At 35.5% G+C, this 16,344-nt stretch overlaps 1 protein-coding gene across 4 annotated transcripts in view; it reads right to left on the reverse strand.

Moving 5' to 3' along the window:
* The window catches only part of LOC107743091 (GRIP1-associated protein 1-like), a 60,710-nt gene that overhangs the window by 19,857 nt on the left and 24,509 nt on the right, over positions 1-16,344 (reverse strand). For 3 of the 4 annotated variants that reach the window (XM_016556203.1, XM_016556201.1, XM_016556204.1), the window contains 10 exons: positions 14,909-15,121; positions 14,623-14,736; positions 14,072-14,149; positions 13,100-13,195; positions 11,612-11,668; positions 10,540-10,639; positions 7,665-7,685; positions 6,841-6,974; positions 3,880-3,996; positions 2,089-2,182 (listed from right to left, as the gene is read on the reverse strand). In XM_016556203.1, the coding sequence (XP_016411689.1) occupies positions 2,089-2,182; positions 3,880-3,996; positions 6,841-6,974; positions 7,665-7,685; positions 10,540-10,639; positions 11,612-11,668; positions 13,100-13,195; positions 14,072-14,149; positions 14,623-14,736; positions 14,909-15,121 (1,024 nt within the window). The remainder of the gene's footprint in view (positions 1-2,088; positions 2,183-3,879; positions 3,997-6,840; positions 6,975-7,664; positions 7,686-10,539; positions 10,640-11,611; positions 11,669-13,099; positions 13,196-14,071; positions 14,150-14,622; positions 14,737-14,908; positions 15,122-16,344) is intronic. The other variant, XM_016556202.1, reaches the window with a different exon arrangement.

The raw sequence follows: 16,344 nt of genomic DNA on the forward strand, positions 1-16,344 counted from the left end.
CTGGCAGTGCATTTAGGAGCGGTGCGGCTGCAGGAGTGCAGAGATCGTTTCTGCACCGAGTCTATTTTTGCTGCGCTGCACGTGCTGAATTAAAGTAACAGCACATTGTTTGCGGTAAATATGAACATGCATTGACACAAAAATGTAGTAATTACACCATAAATGCATATAATTAAAGTCTACTGTGTTTCACAGTCAACACACAAGCTATGGCTTTTTGGCTAGGTTTAAAGGAAAAGAGCCCTTTTAGATAAACAAGGCAATAATTTTAAAGTTCTTAAAGTTCTTTATGAACCGCAGGATTGCTTGTAATAAAGATTTAGATGCAAAAGAAAAGGCAGTAGAGCTGACTGTTTCTGTCAATGGTAAGTTTTAATTTAGAATGTTTGTGATAACGTAAGAAAAGTAGTTTAAATGTTTTGCTTTAGCAACTTAATATATAAATATAGAAGTAAATGCAAAAGTAAAAAGCATTCAACAATTTATGAAAGATTGTACTACTGTACTGTGTAAAAAGAGACTTCAAAAGTAAAAAGCATCGAATAATTGATGAAAGATTGTATTACTGTACTGTGTAAAAAAAGAATCACAATGTTGAAAAAGCATTTTAAGTACAATGTTTGGATTTACAACCAAAATAATGGATAAACGTTGTGTTTGTGGTAAACAGCCACGGATCAGGAGCAGACTCCTGTGTGAAAGCACAGTCCGTGCTGCTTCTCAGGAAACAATGACAATGAGAAATGTTTTTTTACAAGATCTTTGCGAGTTTGAGTGCAGAAATCCAGTGCTTTAGACCAAACTTCTATTAGAGAATCCCTGCCAATATTATTGAGTTTGACTGTTTTTTATGCACACAAGTAAACCAAGCTGTCAAAAGTTGCTCCGGATGGTTTCAATTTCTAAAAACGGGTCATGATGTGTCAGAACAGTGTTCAGTCCACTGGAAAAGTGACTTTTACTGGAATTTCACAAAGAAAGAGTGCTAGAGAGAGTTCAGAGAAAGAGTTCATAGATAACTTTCTGTGCAACATCTATGATAATAAAGACAAATTTAAGGCAACATTCATTCAAAGTTAAGCTTTTCACAGACATGTGGCACTCAATGTTATTGTTAACTAAAAAAAAAAATATGAAAAATAATATTCGTTAATTGAAATAAAGCTGAAATTAAATATTAACATTACAGGAAAAACGTAAACTTAAGTGAGAAATGCCTTGGCAACCAAATGAAACAAAATATGTTTATGTTGAAATTAGTGTCTGTAGCAAACAAACACTTTTGCTCTGCCTCGATGGATCTTGTACTAAGTCCAGGTTTTTGCTGAGAAATGTACTCCAAGACTGTATTTATGAAAAGATGCTTCCTCATATCTTGCCATTACATTTAGCACTGTCTCATTCTACTGCCAGAACACAATTAACTATTGATTAATCATGAATACTAATGAACCCCAGTAATGATATTCTCACCAAATGATTTTAGAAATCACCAAAGCAAAAACTACTGCAACTAGATAGAAAGAGACTCAATCTGTTCTTGAGGTCAATGTTTATGTTCACTTAAAGTATAGACAGACAGATAACAAGGGATTGTTCAATTCCAATCCATTAAAAAGCAACATAAGAATAAAACAGTAGTCTGCACTCATATCTCCCTTACATTAAAAAAGTTTAATATTATTTTCAGCTGCAAAGTGCTTTTTCAAAGAATACCTAAGAACTGTACAGTGGCACCAAAATAGTAGCATTATAAATAGGACCAATAAAACATTTAGCTGTACTTTATGCAAGTATGAGTGCAGATATACAAATAGAACAAAAAAACATACTGTACAATAAAAGAGGAAAATTGTATCTCTGTATCAGTCTAAACAGCCCTTTATTTTTAACAAATCTGTACTATTGAATAGTGTAGGGTCTTTATCCACGCTGACACAACAAAGTGACAACCACATAGAATAAAAGCACAATCAGTATCACCTATCACCTGACCTCATCTGTAAACCTACACATCAGGTGCTTTCAGAAAACAAGCACGTCTGAGGCTGTGAACAAAGACAAAGAGGGAGAGAGAAAGCCGCTCACCTCTTCGGCTGTCCATGACGTACGTCTCAATAATGGCACTCTTTTTACAGATGTCATCGGCCATTGAGGCGCAGCTGACCTCCAAGTGTTTCACCTGAACAGAGAGCACAAAGATAAGATCTGCAATAGACTGCCACACACACAAAGTGTGATAAACCTGATATGGAAGCACACAGGTGTGGACACTGTGATCACTGCCACTGTGACTGGCTTTAGCTTTTAAAAAATGCTGTATAACTTCAGTCAATATCATGCGATAGATTTATTCATTTTAGTAAATTTTGCTATAAATTAATCTCACAACAATGTTAGTCTAACTAATTTGACTGAAAATACATTATTTCAGCTATATACATTTTCTTTATGATACGGTGAAAAAAAAAAAACATTAAAGGGATTGTTCACCCAAAAATGAAAATTTGATGTTTATCTGCTTACCCCCAGGGCATCCAAGATGTAGGTGACTTTGTTTCTTCAGTAGAACACAAACGAAGATTTTTAACTCAAACCGTTGCAGTCTGTCAGTCTTATAATGGAAGTGAACGGGAATCACGGCTTTGAGAGTCAAAAAAACATACACAAACAAAACCAAATTAAACCCTGCGGCTTGTGACGATACATTGATGTGCAAAGACACGCACCGGCTGAAGAAGACGCAAACGCGCTCTGGATTGCGCCTGACATTGCAGTGCATCAGAGGTAAAAAACAATATAAATACTGCTCAGTTTCTTGCACAGACCGATCGTTTCGTGTCTTTATCGTCACGAGCCGCAGGGTTTAATTTGGTTTTGTTTACTGAGTCTGTAAGATTTTTTTATGTTTTTGAAAGAAGTCTCTTCTGCTTATCAAGGCTACATTTTTTGATCAAAAGTACAGTAAAAACAATAATATTGTGAATTATTATAACAACTTAAAATAACTGTTTTTATTGGAATAAATTTTAAAATGTAATTTATTCCTGTGATGCAAAGCTGAATTTTCAGCATCATTACTCCAGTCTTTAATGTCACATGATCCTTCAGAAATCATTCTAATATGTTGGTTTAATTCTTAAGAAAAATTTCATATTTTGATCAAAGGTGAATATAGGGCTGCTTAATATTTTTTTGTGGAAACCATAATATTTTTTAAGGAATTTTTGATTATTAGAAATTTCAAAAGAATAGCAAGTTTAATTCATCCTTGATGAGTGAAAGTATTCATTTCTTAGAAAAAAAAAAAAAAAAATCTGACTATCCCCAAACATCAATGGTAGTGTTTATGAGTGAAAAAAAGAAATTATTAACTAAATAAATAAATTACATTAATAATTGAAATTAATTTAATATTAATTTAAACACATCAAACAAATGTATCAACTATTTTATATTCAATCTTAAGTTTAAAAATACAAGTTTCAAATTTTAAACAACCTTCCTATATGACATTTTGTGAAATCCAGATGCGTTATGAAATAACATGCTTAACGTGACGGGCACTGACATGTTTGAGCTTACAGTATTACGTCTCTTTGAAGCAGAAAGGGTGATGTAACTTGTCAAAGCCCTAACTACTTATTTCCATTTCAATAGTTACGAACCAAGACCGATCGATTAAAATGTGGAAACATCAATACCTGCATGCATATTTCATGATCCAGAGACACAATTCAGCACTTACAGCCCCCTATGGAGCACACAGCAGAACTGGCCGGGTGAAGGTTTGCTGCAGTACTGCAAACCTGGGCTGTTCCACAAGAGTTCAACTTTTCCTAGTAACATGAGACCACAATAATGGTTAAAACTTCATACCTTCTCCTCCAGCATCCACTTCTCCTGCTGGACCTCGGCGAGTCTCTGGAAGAGCTCACTGACCTCATCGTCCGAAAGGTCAGCAGGACGCTGGGACTGAGGGCTGCTGGTGTTGGACTGTGGAAAGAATAACAAAATGTCATTGAAACGTCTTCTTTTTTTTTTTTACTTAAAGATATGCCGAAAAGACCAGCTAATACCAACATGAATGTTTTAGCAATGGGGTTAAAAACAGCATTCACTGTACTGACAAAAACACTATTTCCTAAACTTGTTATATGTTCCACAGAAGCCAAAAAGTCATCAGGGTTGTTATTGTTAACTAAAGCTATTAAAAATCATTTTGGTTAATTGAAATAAAGCTGAAATAAAATAAAATACTAAGGGCCAGATTTACTATCAGTTTGCGCCAGTGCAAACCCTCATTTGGCGTTAAAAAAACTACTGTCAGGATTTACTGAAGACACGCAGTGGGAAATTAGCGTTGAAAAGGTGTGGACAGTTATTTTTGAGACTCATCTTTTTAAATATGCATTTGCAGGAGTTCCCTTTCTATCAGTAAATTTGTGGGAGGAGAGTATTTAAATAAATCACGCAATGCAATTTACCTACTAAGATTTGCGCTCATCAATTTACTGGTATTTGCGCCATTATTTAACACCCAAAAAAGCGGTAATTTGCGCTGCTCTTTGTAGAAATTAGATGTTGCGCCTGTGTTGTTTAATGTACACCTTGTCAGTAAATCACCCGCAGAATTTTCCCCTCCCATCAGTTTAGTAAATCTGGCCCCAAGACTTAAACGAAAATTACAAATGTGCCTTGACAACTAATTGAAACTAATTTAAGTTTAAGTACTAAAGCTAAAAATAGTACTAAAGAACCAAAAGTGCAGTACTATTGTACTAACATTACTAAAAACTAAAACTGAAATATAAATTAAAGCTAAACAGAAAAAAACTAACAAAAACTCAACTAAAACTTGAAATTAAAACTAAAACCGCTAAAAAAATGAAGCTAATTCAGAATAGTAATAAATACTATAATAGTATTTAAACAATACTAAAATAACACTGTCATGCAGGTTTAAAACAAGATGATAGTATTTTTTTTTAAGTAAATTTATATGTTTTGTGAACTATCCCTTTGAGACTTCTGTAACTTAACACGGTGTCGTTCGACGTCACATGAAAGTCACAGGAAGGAACTCCACCAGTCTCGTATGTGTGGTGGTCCTATTCTGTCCCTCAGTGTGTTTCAGGGCGTTTCAAGGAGCTGGAGACGATCCAATCAAATGAAAGTCAACTCGTCCCACAGACTCTCACCGTCCCCTGTGTGTGCTATTTTCGTCCCATGAGTCTCATTTTCCCTCTGTCTTAAAAAAAACGGTTGATGACAATTCTCCTTAAACATATCTCAAACATGCATGATTTGCATTATGTTTCAAATTGATGGCATAAAATGGGAGTCTGTGCTTTGATAAATGCATTTGAAAGTCAACTAGATGATTCATGACTGAAGCATCATTCATGTCTGTAGCACAAACGTTGAGGTACGAGTTGCATGATGAAGTTTAAAACTTCATAGCTTTAGCAAACAGAAATAGTTACTCAAATGCACCTCAAAGTTTTGGTTTCTCTTCACTAAACCACACTCATGTCCCTCAAGATAGTCCAGCATGTCACGACAACCATTATTTTCTCCCCTGTTTCTTCACAGGAACAGTATATTTCTGGAATTTACACTGTTCGGGAGTTTATTAATAGCTTCTAGAGGAAGGAAATGCTCCTGGGAGCCGGAGAAAAAGAAGCGTCAACTGTGGCGACAGTATTTGCAAGGGTCGTTGGCCCCCAGTGGGTGGCTCTACCTTATTGGTGCTGGGAGCCGAAGCCCCATCTTTCATGATCTCTCTGTAGCTGAAGGAGGAGATGCTACTGCTGTCACCCGTCTGCTGCGTACGGCTCGGCGAACTGATCTCAGACAACACCAGCTCCTCCAGACCTGAACATTACTAAAAACTAAAACTGAAATATAAATTAAAGCTAAACAGAAAAAAACTAACAAAAACTCAACTAAAACTTGAAATTAAAACTAAAACCGCTAAAAAAATGAAGCTAATTCAGAATAGTAATAAATACTATAATAGTATTTAAACAATACTAAAATAACACTGTCATGCAGGTTTAAAACAAGATGATAGTATTTTTTTTTAAGTAAATTTATATGTTTTGTGAACTATCCCTTTGAGACTTCTGTAACTTAACACGGTGTCGTTCGACGTCACATGAAAGTCACAGGAAGGAACTCCACCAGTCTCGTATGTGTGGTGGTCCTATTCTGTCCCTCAGTGTGTTTCAGGGCGTTTCAAGGAGCTGGAGACGATCCAATCAAATGAAAGTCAACTCGTCCCACAGACTCTCACCGTCCCCTGTGTGTGCTATTTTCGTCCCATGAGTCTCATTTTCCCTCTGTCTTAAAAAAAACGGTTGATGACAATTCTCCTTAAACATATCTCAAACATGCATGATTTGCATTATGTTTCAAATTGATGGCATAAAATGGGAGTCTGTGCTTTGATAAATGCATTTGAAAGTCAACTAGATGATTCATGACTGAAGTATCATTCATGTCTGTAGCACAAACGTTGAGGTACGAGTTGCATGATGAAGTTTAAAACTTCATAGCTTTAGCAAACAGAAATAGTTACTCAAATGCACCTCAAAGTTTTGGTTTCTCTTCACTAAACCACACTCATGTCCCTCAAGATAGTCCAGCATGTCACGACAACCATTATTTTCTCCCCTGTTTCTTCACAGGAACAGTATATTTCTGGAATTTACACTGTTCGGGAGTTTATTAATAGCTTCTAGAGGAAGGAAATGCTCCTGGGAGCCGGAGAAAAAGAAGCGTCAACTGTGGCGACAGTATTTGCAAGGGTCGTTGGCCCCCAGTGGGTGGCTCTACCTTATTGGTGCTGGGAGCCGAAGCCCCATCTTTCATGATCTCTCTGTAGCTGAAGGAGGAGATGCTACTGCTGTCACCCGTCTGCTGCGTACGGCTCGGCGAACTGATCTCAGACAACACCAGCTCCTCCAGACCTGCAAATGCATACATGACGCAAAAAGAGGAATATTTTAAGAGCATAAATCACCAAGCGCTGTAGGTGCGCAACATAACTCAGTAAGTTTAAGCATACTAGCTTGCGGTCAGGACAAGCCTTTATGCTAAATGGAAATACCTGCATCAATTTCTAACATATGCCGGTAAGTATAAAACCATAAGAAATAAGTTATGCATTGAGAAGAACTGGTCACAAATGCACTAAACAGAACATACACACACATGAAAGGCTGGCAAGTTGCTTTAAACTATGTGTTGAGTTATTTTGTAGCACTTATTATTAAGCCCGTCTCATGTTTAGGGCAACTTGGATTGTACTTATTTACTGATGTAGCGCACTCTACATCACGTTTCAGAAGCTTTTAAAGCATCAATGCATGTTGACATGAATGGTATTGTCTCATTTAATATCTTGTTTGAAAATATAATCAATATATCATCCAGTCCTAGTAACTATACAACAACAGTTTCCAGAAACAGGTAACCGCTATTATGATCAACAACTAGTTACTGCAAGGCAATTATTAGTAGGCAGCAATATCAGTACACTGCAGTCTACAGAGAGTAAGTACATAGATCAACAAACATGGAAACACTAATGAGTAATCTATACTAGCACTAGGCATGCTAACATATAGGCTATTTAGCAGAACGTCATTCATTAATACCTGCACTCACGGACAGAGAATCTACAAGGAAAACAATTCACAGAAGTTAAAATCCATTTTATGCAACTTTTAATTGTATGCAACACACTAATGCTCAAAAGTTTGGGGTCAGTATTGAGCAAGGACAAATTAAATTGATCAAAAGTGACAGCAAAGACATTTATAATATTGCAAAACATTACATTTCAAATAAATGCTGTTGATTTTGACTTTTTATTTATTTATTTTTTTACTGAAAAAATGAATTACAGTAACCACAAAAATATAAAGCAGCCGTTTTCAACAATAAAAATAAGAAATGTAAATAAGCAGCAAATCAGTATATTAGAATAATTTCATTTACAGTACAAAATACTTTTTATTTCAAATAAATGATCTTTTCTTGAAAAAAAAATGTATCATGATTTCCACAGAAATATTAAGCAGCACAATTATTTTCAATAATAAGAAAAGGAAAGGAAATTTGAAGGAAATTTAATGTCACAGGAATAAACTACATTTTAAAATATATTAAAAGAGAAAACAGTTCTTTTAAATTGTAATAACATTTCACACTATTATTGTTTTAACTGTAGTTTTTATAATATAAATGCAGCCTAGGTGAGAAAAAAATCTTACTGGCCCCAAACGTTTGAACAGTAGTGTATATATATAAGCTCTATTCCAAAAACTAGTGAGCTGCCGACTTAGACAGCGTTTTTAGACATCAATGTTGTGTTAACAACACAAAGGCTGTTTCAAAAGGAAAGTTCTGAGTTTCCTTGATCTACAGACTGCATAAAACTCGAGGAAAAAACAATAATATGTAATAAATACCTATACTGTTATACTATTCAATACCAAAAAGTATGCATAAATAGTTTAATTAAAAGCTGGCGATTTTACCCATTATTTGTGTGCTATATGTTTTGAGGGAAAGACATTGTTAGCTTAGCAGCATGCTAAATCATCATCCATTGGAATCAACTTTTGGAGTTTCCATTTCATTGGGATGCTGCCTTAGAAGGTAGTTTATTTAGGTAGTAGCAAGCTCACTAGGTATTTGAACAGATCTATAAATGCTGCTTTAAAAAAAAAGAAAATTATAAATAGAACACAACAATGAACTCTAAATGTTTAGTGCAAATTTGTTACTTTTTTCCCCCAGATTGGGCCAGTGAACCAAAACACATGCGGAAATCTCTATGATAAAGTGTGTGTGGACTTTCAGACCCTTCTGGACATTTGACAAAGATAAAGCTTCCTACTTTAAAATGTCTGATTCTAAAATTTCTGTAGAGCAACCATTAAACATTTAGTATACTTTAAATTATAAATGGCTCAAAAGAGGAGTGCCCTGGCACTGCCAATAATCTACAGAGAGCAAATGCACGTATGCATGGATCTGTAGCACATTTTTAGAGGGGCTCCATCAAATATTTAGAGCACCTGCCTCTCCATCCTTGTTGTGTGTGGGGTCCGTCCCCACAGGAGTTCAAGTTTTTAAGGAACAAACAAATGAATACACCTAAAAAGTTTCTATTAAGTTGAGACACTGTGTATTGATTTTGAGCCAGTATTCGACCACTGGACTTTTGAGTCACTTATGTGGTCCAAACACTAAAATTTGATTATAAACACCAAGGGGCAAAGGTATTATATTTTGTGTTCATGTCCTGTCAAAATCACTAGTTTCTAAGCAGTACAACCCTTCTTCTCAAATCTATGGAAGCCCGTTTCCGCCACTGAATAAAAAATGAAAAAAAAGGTAATTGCGACTTTTTATCTCACAATTCAGACTTTTTTTCTCATAATTGCGTGATATAAACTCGCAATTACGAGTTAAAAAGTCATAATTGTGAGATATAAACTCACAATTCTGAGAACATATCAGTCTTTTTCCCCCCTCAAAATCGGATTTTAACTCGCAATTGCGAATTTATATTAGGCAATTCTGACTTTATAACTCGCAATTGCGTGTTATAAAGTCAGAATTGCGAAAAGTCGCAATAACCTTTTTTTTTTTTTTAATTCAGTGGCGGAAACGGGCTTCCATACAAATCTACTTTATAAAGACATGCATTGCGAAAAGCACTATACAAATAAAACTGACCTGATGTCATATAAAAAGGGCAGCTAAATCAATGAAAAAATGTGTTCCTAACTCTTAAAGATTTTTTTTTAATTCATACTCCGTCAAAAAAAAAAAACACTTTATAAAGACGTTTTCTGTGACATTGACGTGTATTGTGAAAATCACTGTGCAAATAAAATTGACTTGATATCATATAAAAGTCAATGAAAAATGTGTTCATAACTCATTTTACAGTTTTCAAATGGTATGTTCAATGAAGAAAAGAAATGGGGCAGGAGAACGTAATTTATCGGATTGTGAAAAGTGAGCCAGAAATCTCAATGATATGAAATAACACCACAGTAATGTGAAAGAAAAACTGCATTAATGTAATCTGCCTTCTTGGAAAAACTATTTATAGCCAATGAGCCGATGCAGGAAAGTGAACTGCTCAACATCCCACAGGAACCTGATGCAAGAACAAAGCGGATGGGCTCTTTGGAATTCACTTCAGGTGGTAAGAACACGCTTTGGGTTTGTCTCATTTGTAGCGATTTGCAGTAGGGGCGGAGCCGTCTTCATCTGCTGCCTTATTTATGCGCAGCGCCACATATTTACTTACCTGCTTTAAATTTTTCATTCATGCCGCTCATGTGTGATGACATAGCAACTGCAGAGCCTATCGCAGTTTAAATCACCTGAGAGGGCGGTTGACAGCTCTAAAAAGCCCTATTTCATGTACTAACAAATGCTTTATATGATGATGGAGGGGTATGTCTCAAAATCTTAAGTGTAACATGTAGGGACGGAGAAAGTGTTCACCTGTGCGGGTCTTAGTGTTGGTTAGGATTTCCTGCAGCCGCTCCTGGAGTTTATCGGCTCTTTTTCTCTCCAGATGGAGCTGCCTCTTCAAGTCTTTCAGCTGCAGACATAACATGACAGGCATTATTTTGACGTCTGATGGACATTTAGCAGACTAGATCAGTCTATACAGCGGCCCCAAATGTATTTGGACACTTAAGCCACACTTAAAGGAATAGTTCACCAAAAAATGAAAATTCTGTTCCAATCTTGTATGAATTTCTTTCTTCTGCTGAACACAAAAGATATTTTGAAGAATGCGTGTAACCAAACAGTTGATGGTCCGTACTGACCTCCACAGTATTTTTTCGATACTATGGAAGTCAATTAGGATTGTTTGGTTACCCATATTCTTCAAAATATCTTTTGTTTAACAGAAGAAAGAAACCCATACAGGTTTGCAACTGAAACTGGAGGGTGAGTAAATGATGACAATTTTAATTTTTGCATGAACTACCCCTTTAAAAAATGTCTAGATATCACTGCATTACATAGTAAAATAGCAAACCAAAATATATATACAGTATACATGGAGACAACAATTTCACATCAACTAAACATCCTGTCCATCCATTTTCCCGCAGTAGCACTACAAAATCCTTTTGTTTTTGTCGGAAGGAGAAAAAGAGGGGAAGATATATGAAATTTCATCCATTTTGTGGCCAAAATCTCTTGAGTAGGAAGGAACTTCCCAGAGGGACTGCATTTGTATCTAATAAACAGTGTGACTAATAAACAATGCCATAGAAAAACTATAACCAAAACTTTATTGAGCTAAAAGGATGGACAGCTTCTGGAGCTGGAAACACACACGCACACAATCAATGAAGTGTCAAACGAGATTCTATTGATGATACGGCTACAGCGTTAATGAAAGCTGATCGACCCTCGTCAATGGGAGGTCTGGTTTCAGGTCTGTAGGGCAGAGAGGTGTCCTGCCCATCACCTGGGACTATTTTAATTCACTTTCTGGGAAATGGAGAGAGGGAAAGCCCTGACTCATCTCTTTCTCCTGGCTGGCTTGCCTACTTACCGCTGAACTACCTTTTTTCTCCAGGATTCTCTGTCCATCCACTGTATCTTTAATATCCTGAAATACACACACAAAGGTCATTATAGTTCATCGAATCCATCTTTATTTTTAAAACTATTGTCAAATTATTATTTTCAAATAACTTTTCAGTTTAGTTTGAAATGTTTCTTTGAGTCACAGTTTAGTCCCTTTCATTTTTATATATTTTAGATAATAAAAAGAACGTCCGAAGAATCGTATAAAACAATAAAGTGCATTTAATTTTATTTACAGTGGAACTTCTATTGCAGAAATAATGTTTAAAAAAAATATTTAAAAAAAATAAATTATTTTTAGAAAAAATTATTTTCAATATTTCCTCTTTATGCTATTATTATAGTTAATATTTATCATTTAAATTAGGACTGTACAATCAATTAATCACATCCAAAAAAAGTTTGTTTAAATAATATGCGTGTACACACTGTGTATATTTATATGTATAAATACACACACACACATATAAATATTTCTTAAATATATACATGTATATAAACACTAACTTTATTTTGGATGCGATTAATCACAATTAATTGATTTGACAGCCCTAATTTAATTAAGAATATACACTACCGCTAAAAAGTTTAGGTTCAGTAAGTTTTTTCAAATGTTTTTGAATAGTCTTACATACTCAAGGCTGCATTTATTTGATCAAAAATACATTAAAAACAGCCATATTGCAAAATCTTATTACAATTTAAAATAACTATTTTCCATTTTAATATATTATAAATGTAATTTATTCCAGTGATGCAGCTGAATTTTGCATCATTACTCCAGTCTTCAGTGTCACATGATCCTTCAGAAATGTTTTTAATATGCTGATTTAATACTCAAGACGCATTTCTTATTATTGAAAATAGATGCACTTAATAATTCTGTGGAAACCCTGATGCATTTTTTTCAAGATTATTTGATGAATACAAAGCTCAAATAAACAGCATTTATTTGAATTAGAAATCTTTTGTAACATTATAAACAATCTTTTTTTTAATTCATCTTTCGAAAAAAAAAATCTTACTGCCCCCCAAACATTTGTGCAGTGTATGATGTCGGTTATGATGCTTTAAATCTTAGTATTAGTATGCAATAACAACCATGACACAAGTAACATCAGAACAAGGTAAGTCCAAACAAACTATCCTAAAAATATTCAGATCAGATGAGGAAACACCAATTTTGCAGCTCTGAAAACTGAACATCCCCCATGAGCTGCTGGCATCAGATGCTCACACAAAAAACAACCTCATCCTACTGTTGAGTCATGCATCTTTCTTGAGTCACATTTGAAATTACTGGTGAGCTCCAGCGATCACACCCCCATAATATCCTCCATCTGAGTCGTGCCTTATTTAGCATCTTAAAAACACATGGTTCTCATCCCACTGAAGAACAAACGCTCCAGCAGAGCCACTAGGAGACCACATAGAATACATTCTGTTCTCACACCTGTTTGAGTTTGCTGATTGTGTTGTTGAGTTCTTCTCTTTCTTTCTGCATCTCCATCACTTGCTGTTTGACTGCCTCCACCTCTGCATCTTTAGCCTGAGAAACGGCGGGAAGATACATTGATTCATTCATTCAACTCCAGTGGATGAGTTCTGGACAGAATGAGCTGTATTTACTTCTTTAATACACAGATTTGTCAGTCCTGAAAAGTAGAATATGATATTACTGGGTAATATATAAAGTGGACCCTTTTTTCCAACCATTCTGTGTTTTCTTAAACTATATAAAAAGTTTCAGCCTGAATAAAACAATTTCCTTTGGTTATGTCAGCACAAAAGAAAAGATCTAAAGAAAATAAATTCTGTTCTCAAAATCTTTCATCAAAACAACTTCCTCTGCTTCTGAAATAACTTTTCTTTTGTGCTGACATAACCAAGACTGTGCAGGCATGGTAAAAAATAAAATTTAATGGTAATATCATATCCAACTTTTTATGATCTAGGTGGATAAAATCATGTCAGGCCAGAGATGGACTGGCCATAGGACTTTATTTGTGGTTCAGGTCAGCAGAATCATAAATGAAATGCAATCAAATGTACTCCATCTACTTGAAAACTGAAAACCAAAGTAATTATATGAGATTTAACCTTGGGTTTCCAGGACCTTATTGAGAAATTCCTAACTTTTGAGCACCTACAGATGGTAAACATGTTTCATGCATTTCATATTGTCATTTAAGCTCATTAAGTAAAATTCTATGTCAAGCAATCATCCATCAACTCAATGAGACGTGACAGAACTCTGATGTGTTCCTGAGACTTGAATAGGTATGAACACAACAAATGTGTCATATAGACAAGATCTGCTAAATATAGCTTTACCGCTCATTACTTCATCTGCTTTAGCTGACTGTACTCTGTTAAGTGGCGTCAAACACCAAATGTGTTTTTATGATCGCATCCAAAAGTTCACCTCCAGCTGGAGTGTGTGATCTTTCTGTAGCCGCTGGATCTCTTCTGCATGGTCCAGTTTGTTCTTTTCCATGGTCTCCTGCTCAAACCACAAACAAATCACACCAATATCAAGTATAAATCACCCAGATATCCGAGAGTGACATTTTTAAGTATTTTTTAGTTCAAAATAAGCTAAAAAAGCTCTTATTTTTCCTATTTGAGAGTTTCAAAGTCTATAACTTTCAAGTTTGAAATTTGTATTTTACTTTTATATTTCAAACTTTAAAGTTGCAGACTATAAAACTGTCCAATGATGAAAAGAAGTGCATTTTTAGAGGATTTACTTCAATTGCTCAATTTCTTTTATAAGAAATTGAATTCTAACAATACATCCAACTATAAATGCTCTTCACCATTTGGCATTGTGAAGTCTGTAACACAGTAATGACAAAAACAACACTGACATCATGTGGTCAGAATGATACTGATGTAGCCAGATGTAAACAACAAAAGACAGTTTCCATCTCTGACGGTGCTTTGCAGCGAGAGATGGCTGTAAACACACAGCACCTCTGCTTCCTTTAGTCTGCGCTCAAACCAGCCCTTCGTCCCCTCCATAGACTGAACCTGAGCTTTCAACTCCTCCACATACGGCTGAAGACCCTCCAGCTCTTTGGTACGAGCCTGAAAAAGATGAAACACAATTGTGAGGAGAACTTTAGCAGATCGTTTTTCTCCAAAGTACACTTTGTACAGACACAATCCACTTGGAGAAACCTGAGGTTAAGTGCTTTGTTGAATGTTCATGTCTCAACCTACAAGTTTTCTCAACCTACAACTCACAAAGGTTCCTTACTCTCTCATCTCGTAGCTGTGAGCGGATCTCCTCTTCCGTGCGGTTCTTCTCCTCATGGAGGCCGCGGAGCTCCTTCTCATAGCGGGCTCTGATGCTCAGCACTGCCTTCTCATGCTGCAAGCGCACATCGCTGAGCTCCTCTTTGTGCCGTGACTTCACCTGCGCTGTCTCAATGGCCAGTTCATCAAGCATGACCTTACGCTTATCCGCAGTCTGAAAGAACAAGGATAACATTGACTTTCTTCTGATCAGTGTGATATTTATTTTGAAATAAAATGTGGTCATTTTAAAGCAGACATTATCAAAGTTTTTTTTTTCTTGATTTTTTTCTTAACTTCAACAACTAACAGGTATTTAGACAGATCTCAATATCTCAATTTATTACTTTATATCGCAAAGAACATTAGAGACAAGCTTGCCTTTAAGCCTGTTGTCTTGCCTAAAGCTATGTCTGTCAAGTTGCACCCCAAAATCTTTTTTAGCCAGTTTTAGGATAATTATTTTTATTTAATTAGATTTATTTATTAGATTTTTATTATTATTATTTTTTTTTTTTTCAAGAATTAGCAAATTTTCCACAAACAGGCATTACTGTAAATTTTTTTTGAAATGTACAAAAAAATGTACACAATTTTTTAAAGTGCCCCTATTATGGGGGTCCGATTGGGCTCATTTTCATTTCATCATGCCTGTAATGCCTGATAAAGGGTGTTTTCACACTTGGTCCTTTTCAGGGGTCTGAGCACGGTTTGCGTGATTTTTGGTCCATATGTGAACACTCCAAACGATCTCAGACCCCTCAGAAGCGAACCGAACAGATACCATCTCTGGAGGTGGTCTGAGTACGATTCGCTAGCCTTGCCAGTTTAAACTTTTTGAAATGGGCTACGAGCGCGCACATCCCAGCGGGGGCTAAACTATACTCTCTTTAGCGTTTAAAAGCACCCATGGTTCACATAAACACAGTTGGTTTTGTCTCAATCGAATGTAAACATCTGGGAAAGAAATCGCATGTTTATCAACTGATCTGTGCAGTATGTAGTTCAGCCTAATATGAGAATCAGTAGAATCTATATTATTCATACGATTAATAATATGCATTTTAATTTTTTTTCATTTGATTAGTACATTTCTTACTTAAATGCTGCATTTAAGGATACCTGTACTGTACCTGAAAAATTTAAAGCAGTTTAATATATTTTATTTTATTTCAATTTCAATCTCAATGTCAGCAATGCCTTTTCCACGGGTCCTTAAAGTCTTAAATTTAATTGTATCAAATTTAAGGTAATAAAAAATACAATGGGGACGGAAAGACAATTGCCATATAGCTTAATGTGATGATTAAAATGAAAAAGGCTATGATTTCATTGGATAAAAATGAGCGCTGCAAGTTTCAAAGTCTATGTTTATGCAGTTCTGAAAGCGCCACCTGA

This window comes from Sinocyclocheilus rhinocerous, unplaced genomic scaffold (assembly GCF_001515625.1).
Source record: "Sinocyclocheilus rhinocerous isolate Xijiao unplaced genomic scaffold, SAMN03320098_v1.1 scaffold797, whole genome shotgun sequence".
Taxonomy (NCBI): domain Eukaryota; kingdom Metazoa; phylum Chordata; class Actinopteri; order Cypriniformes; family Cyprinidae; genus Sinocyclocheilus; species Sinocyclocheilus rhinocerous.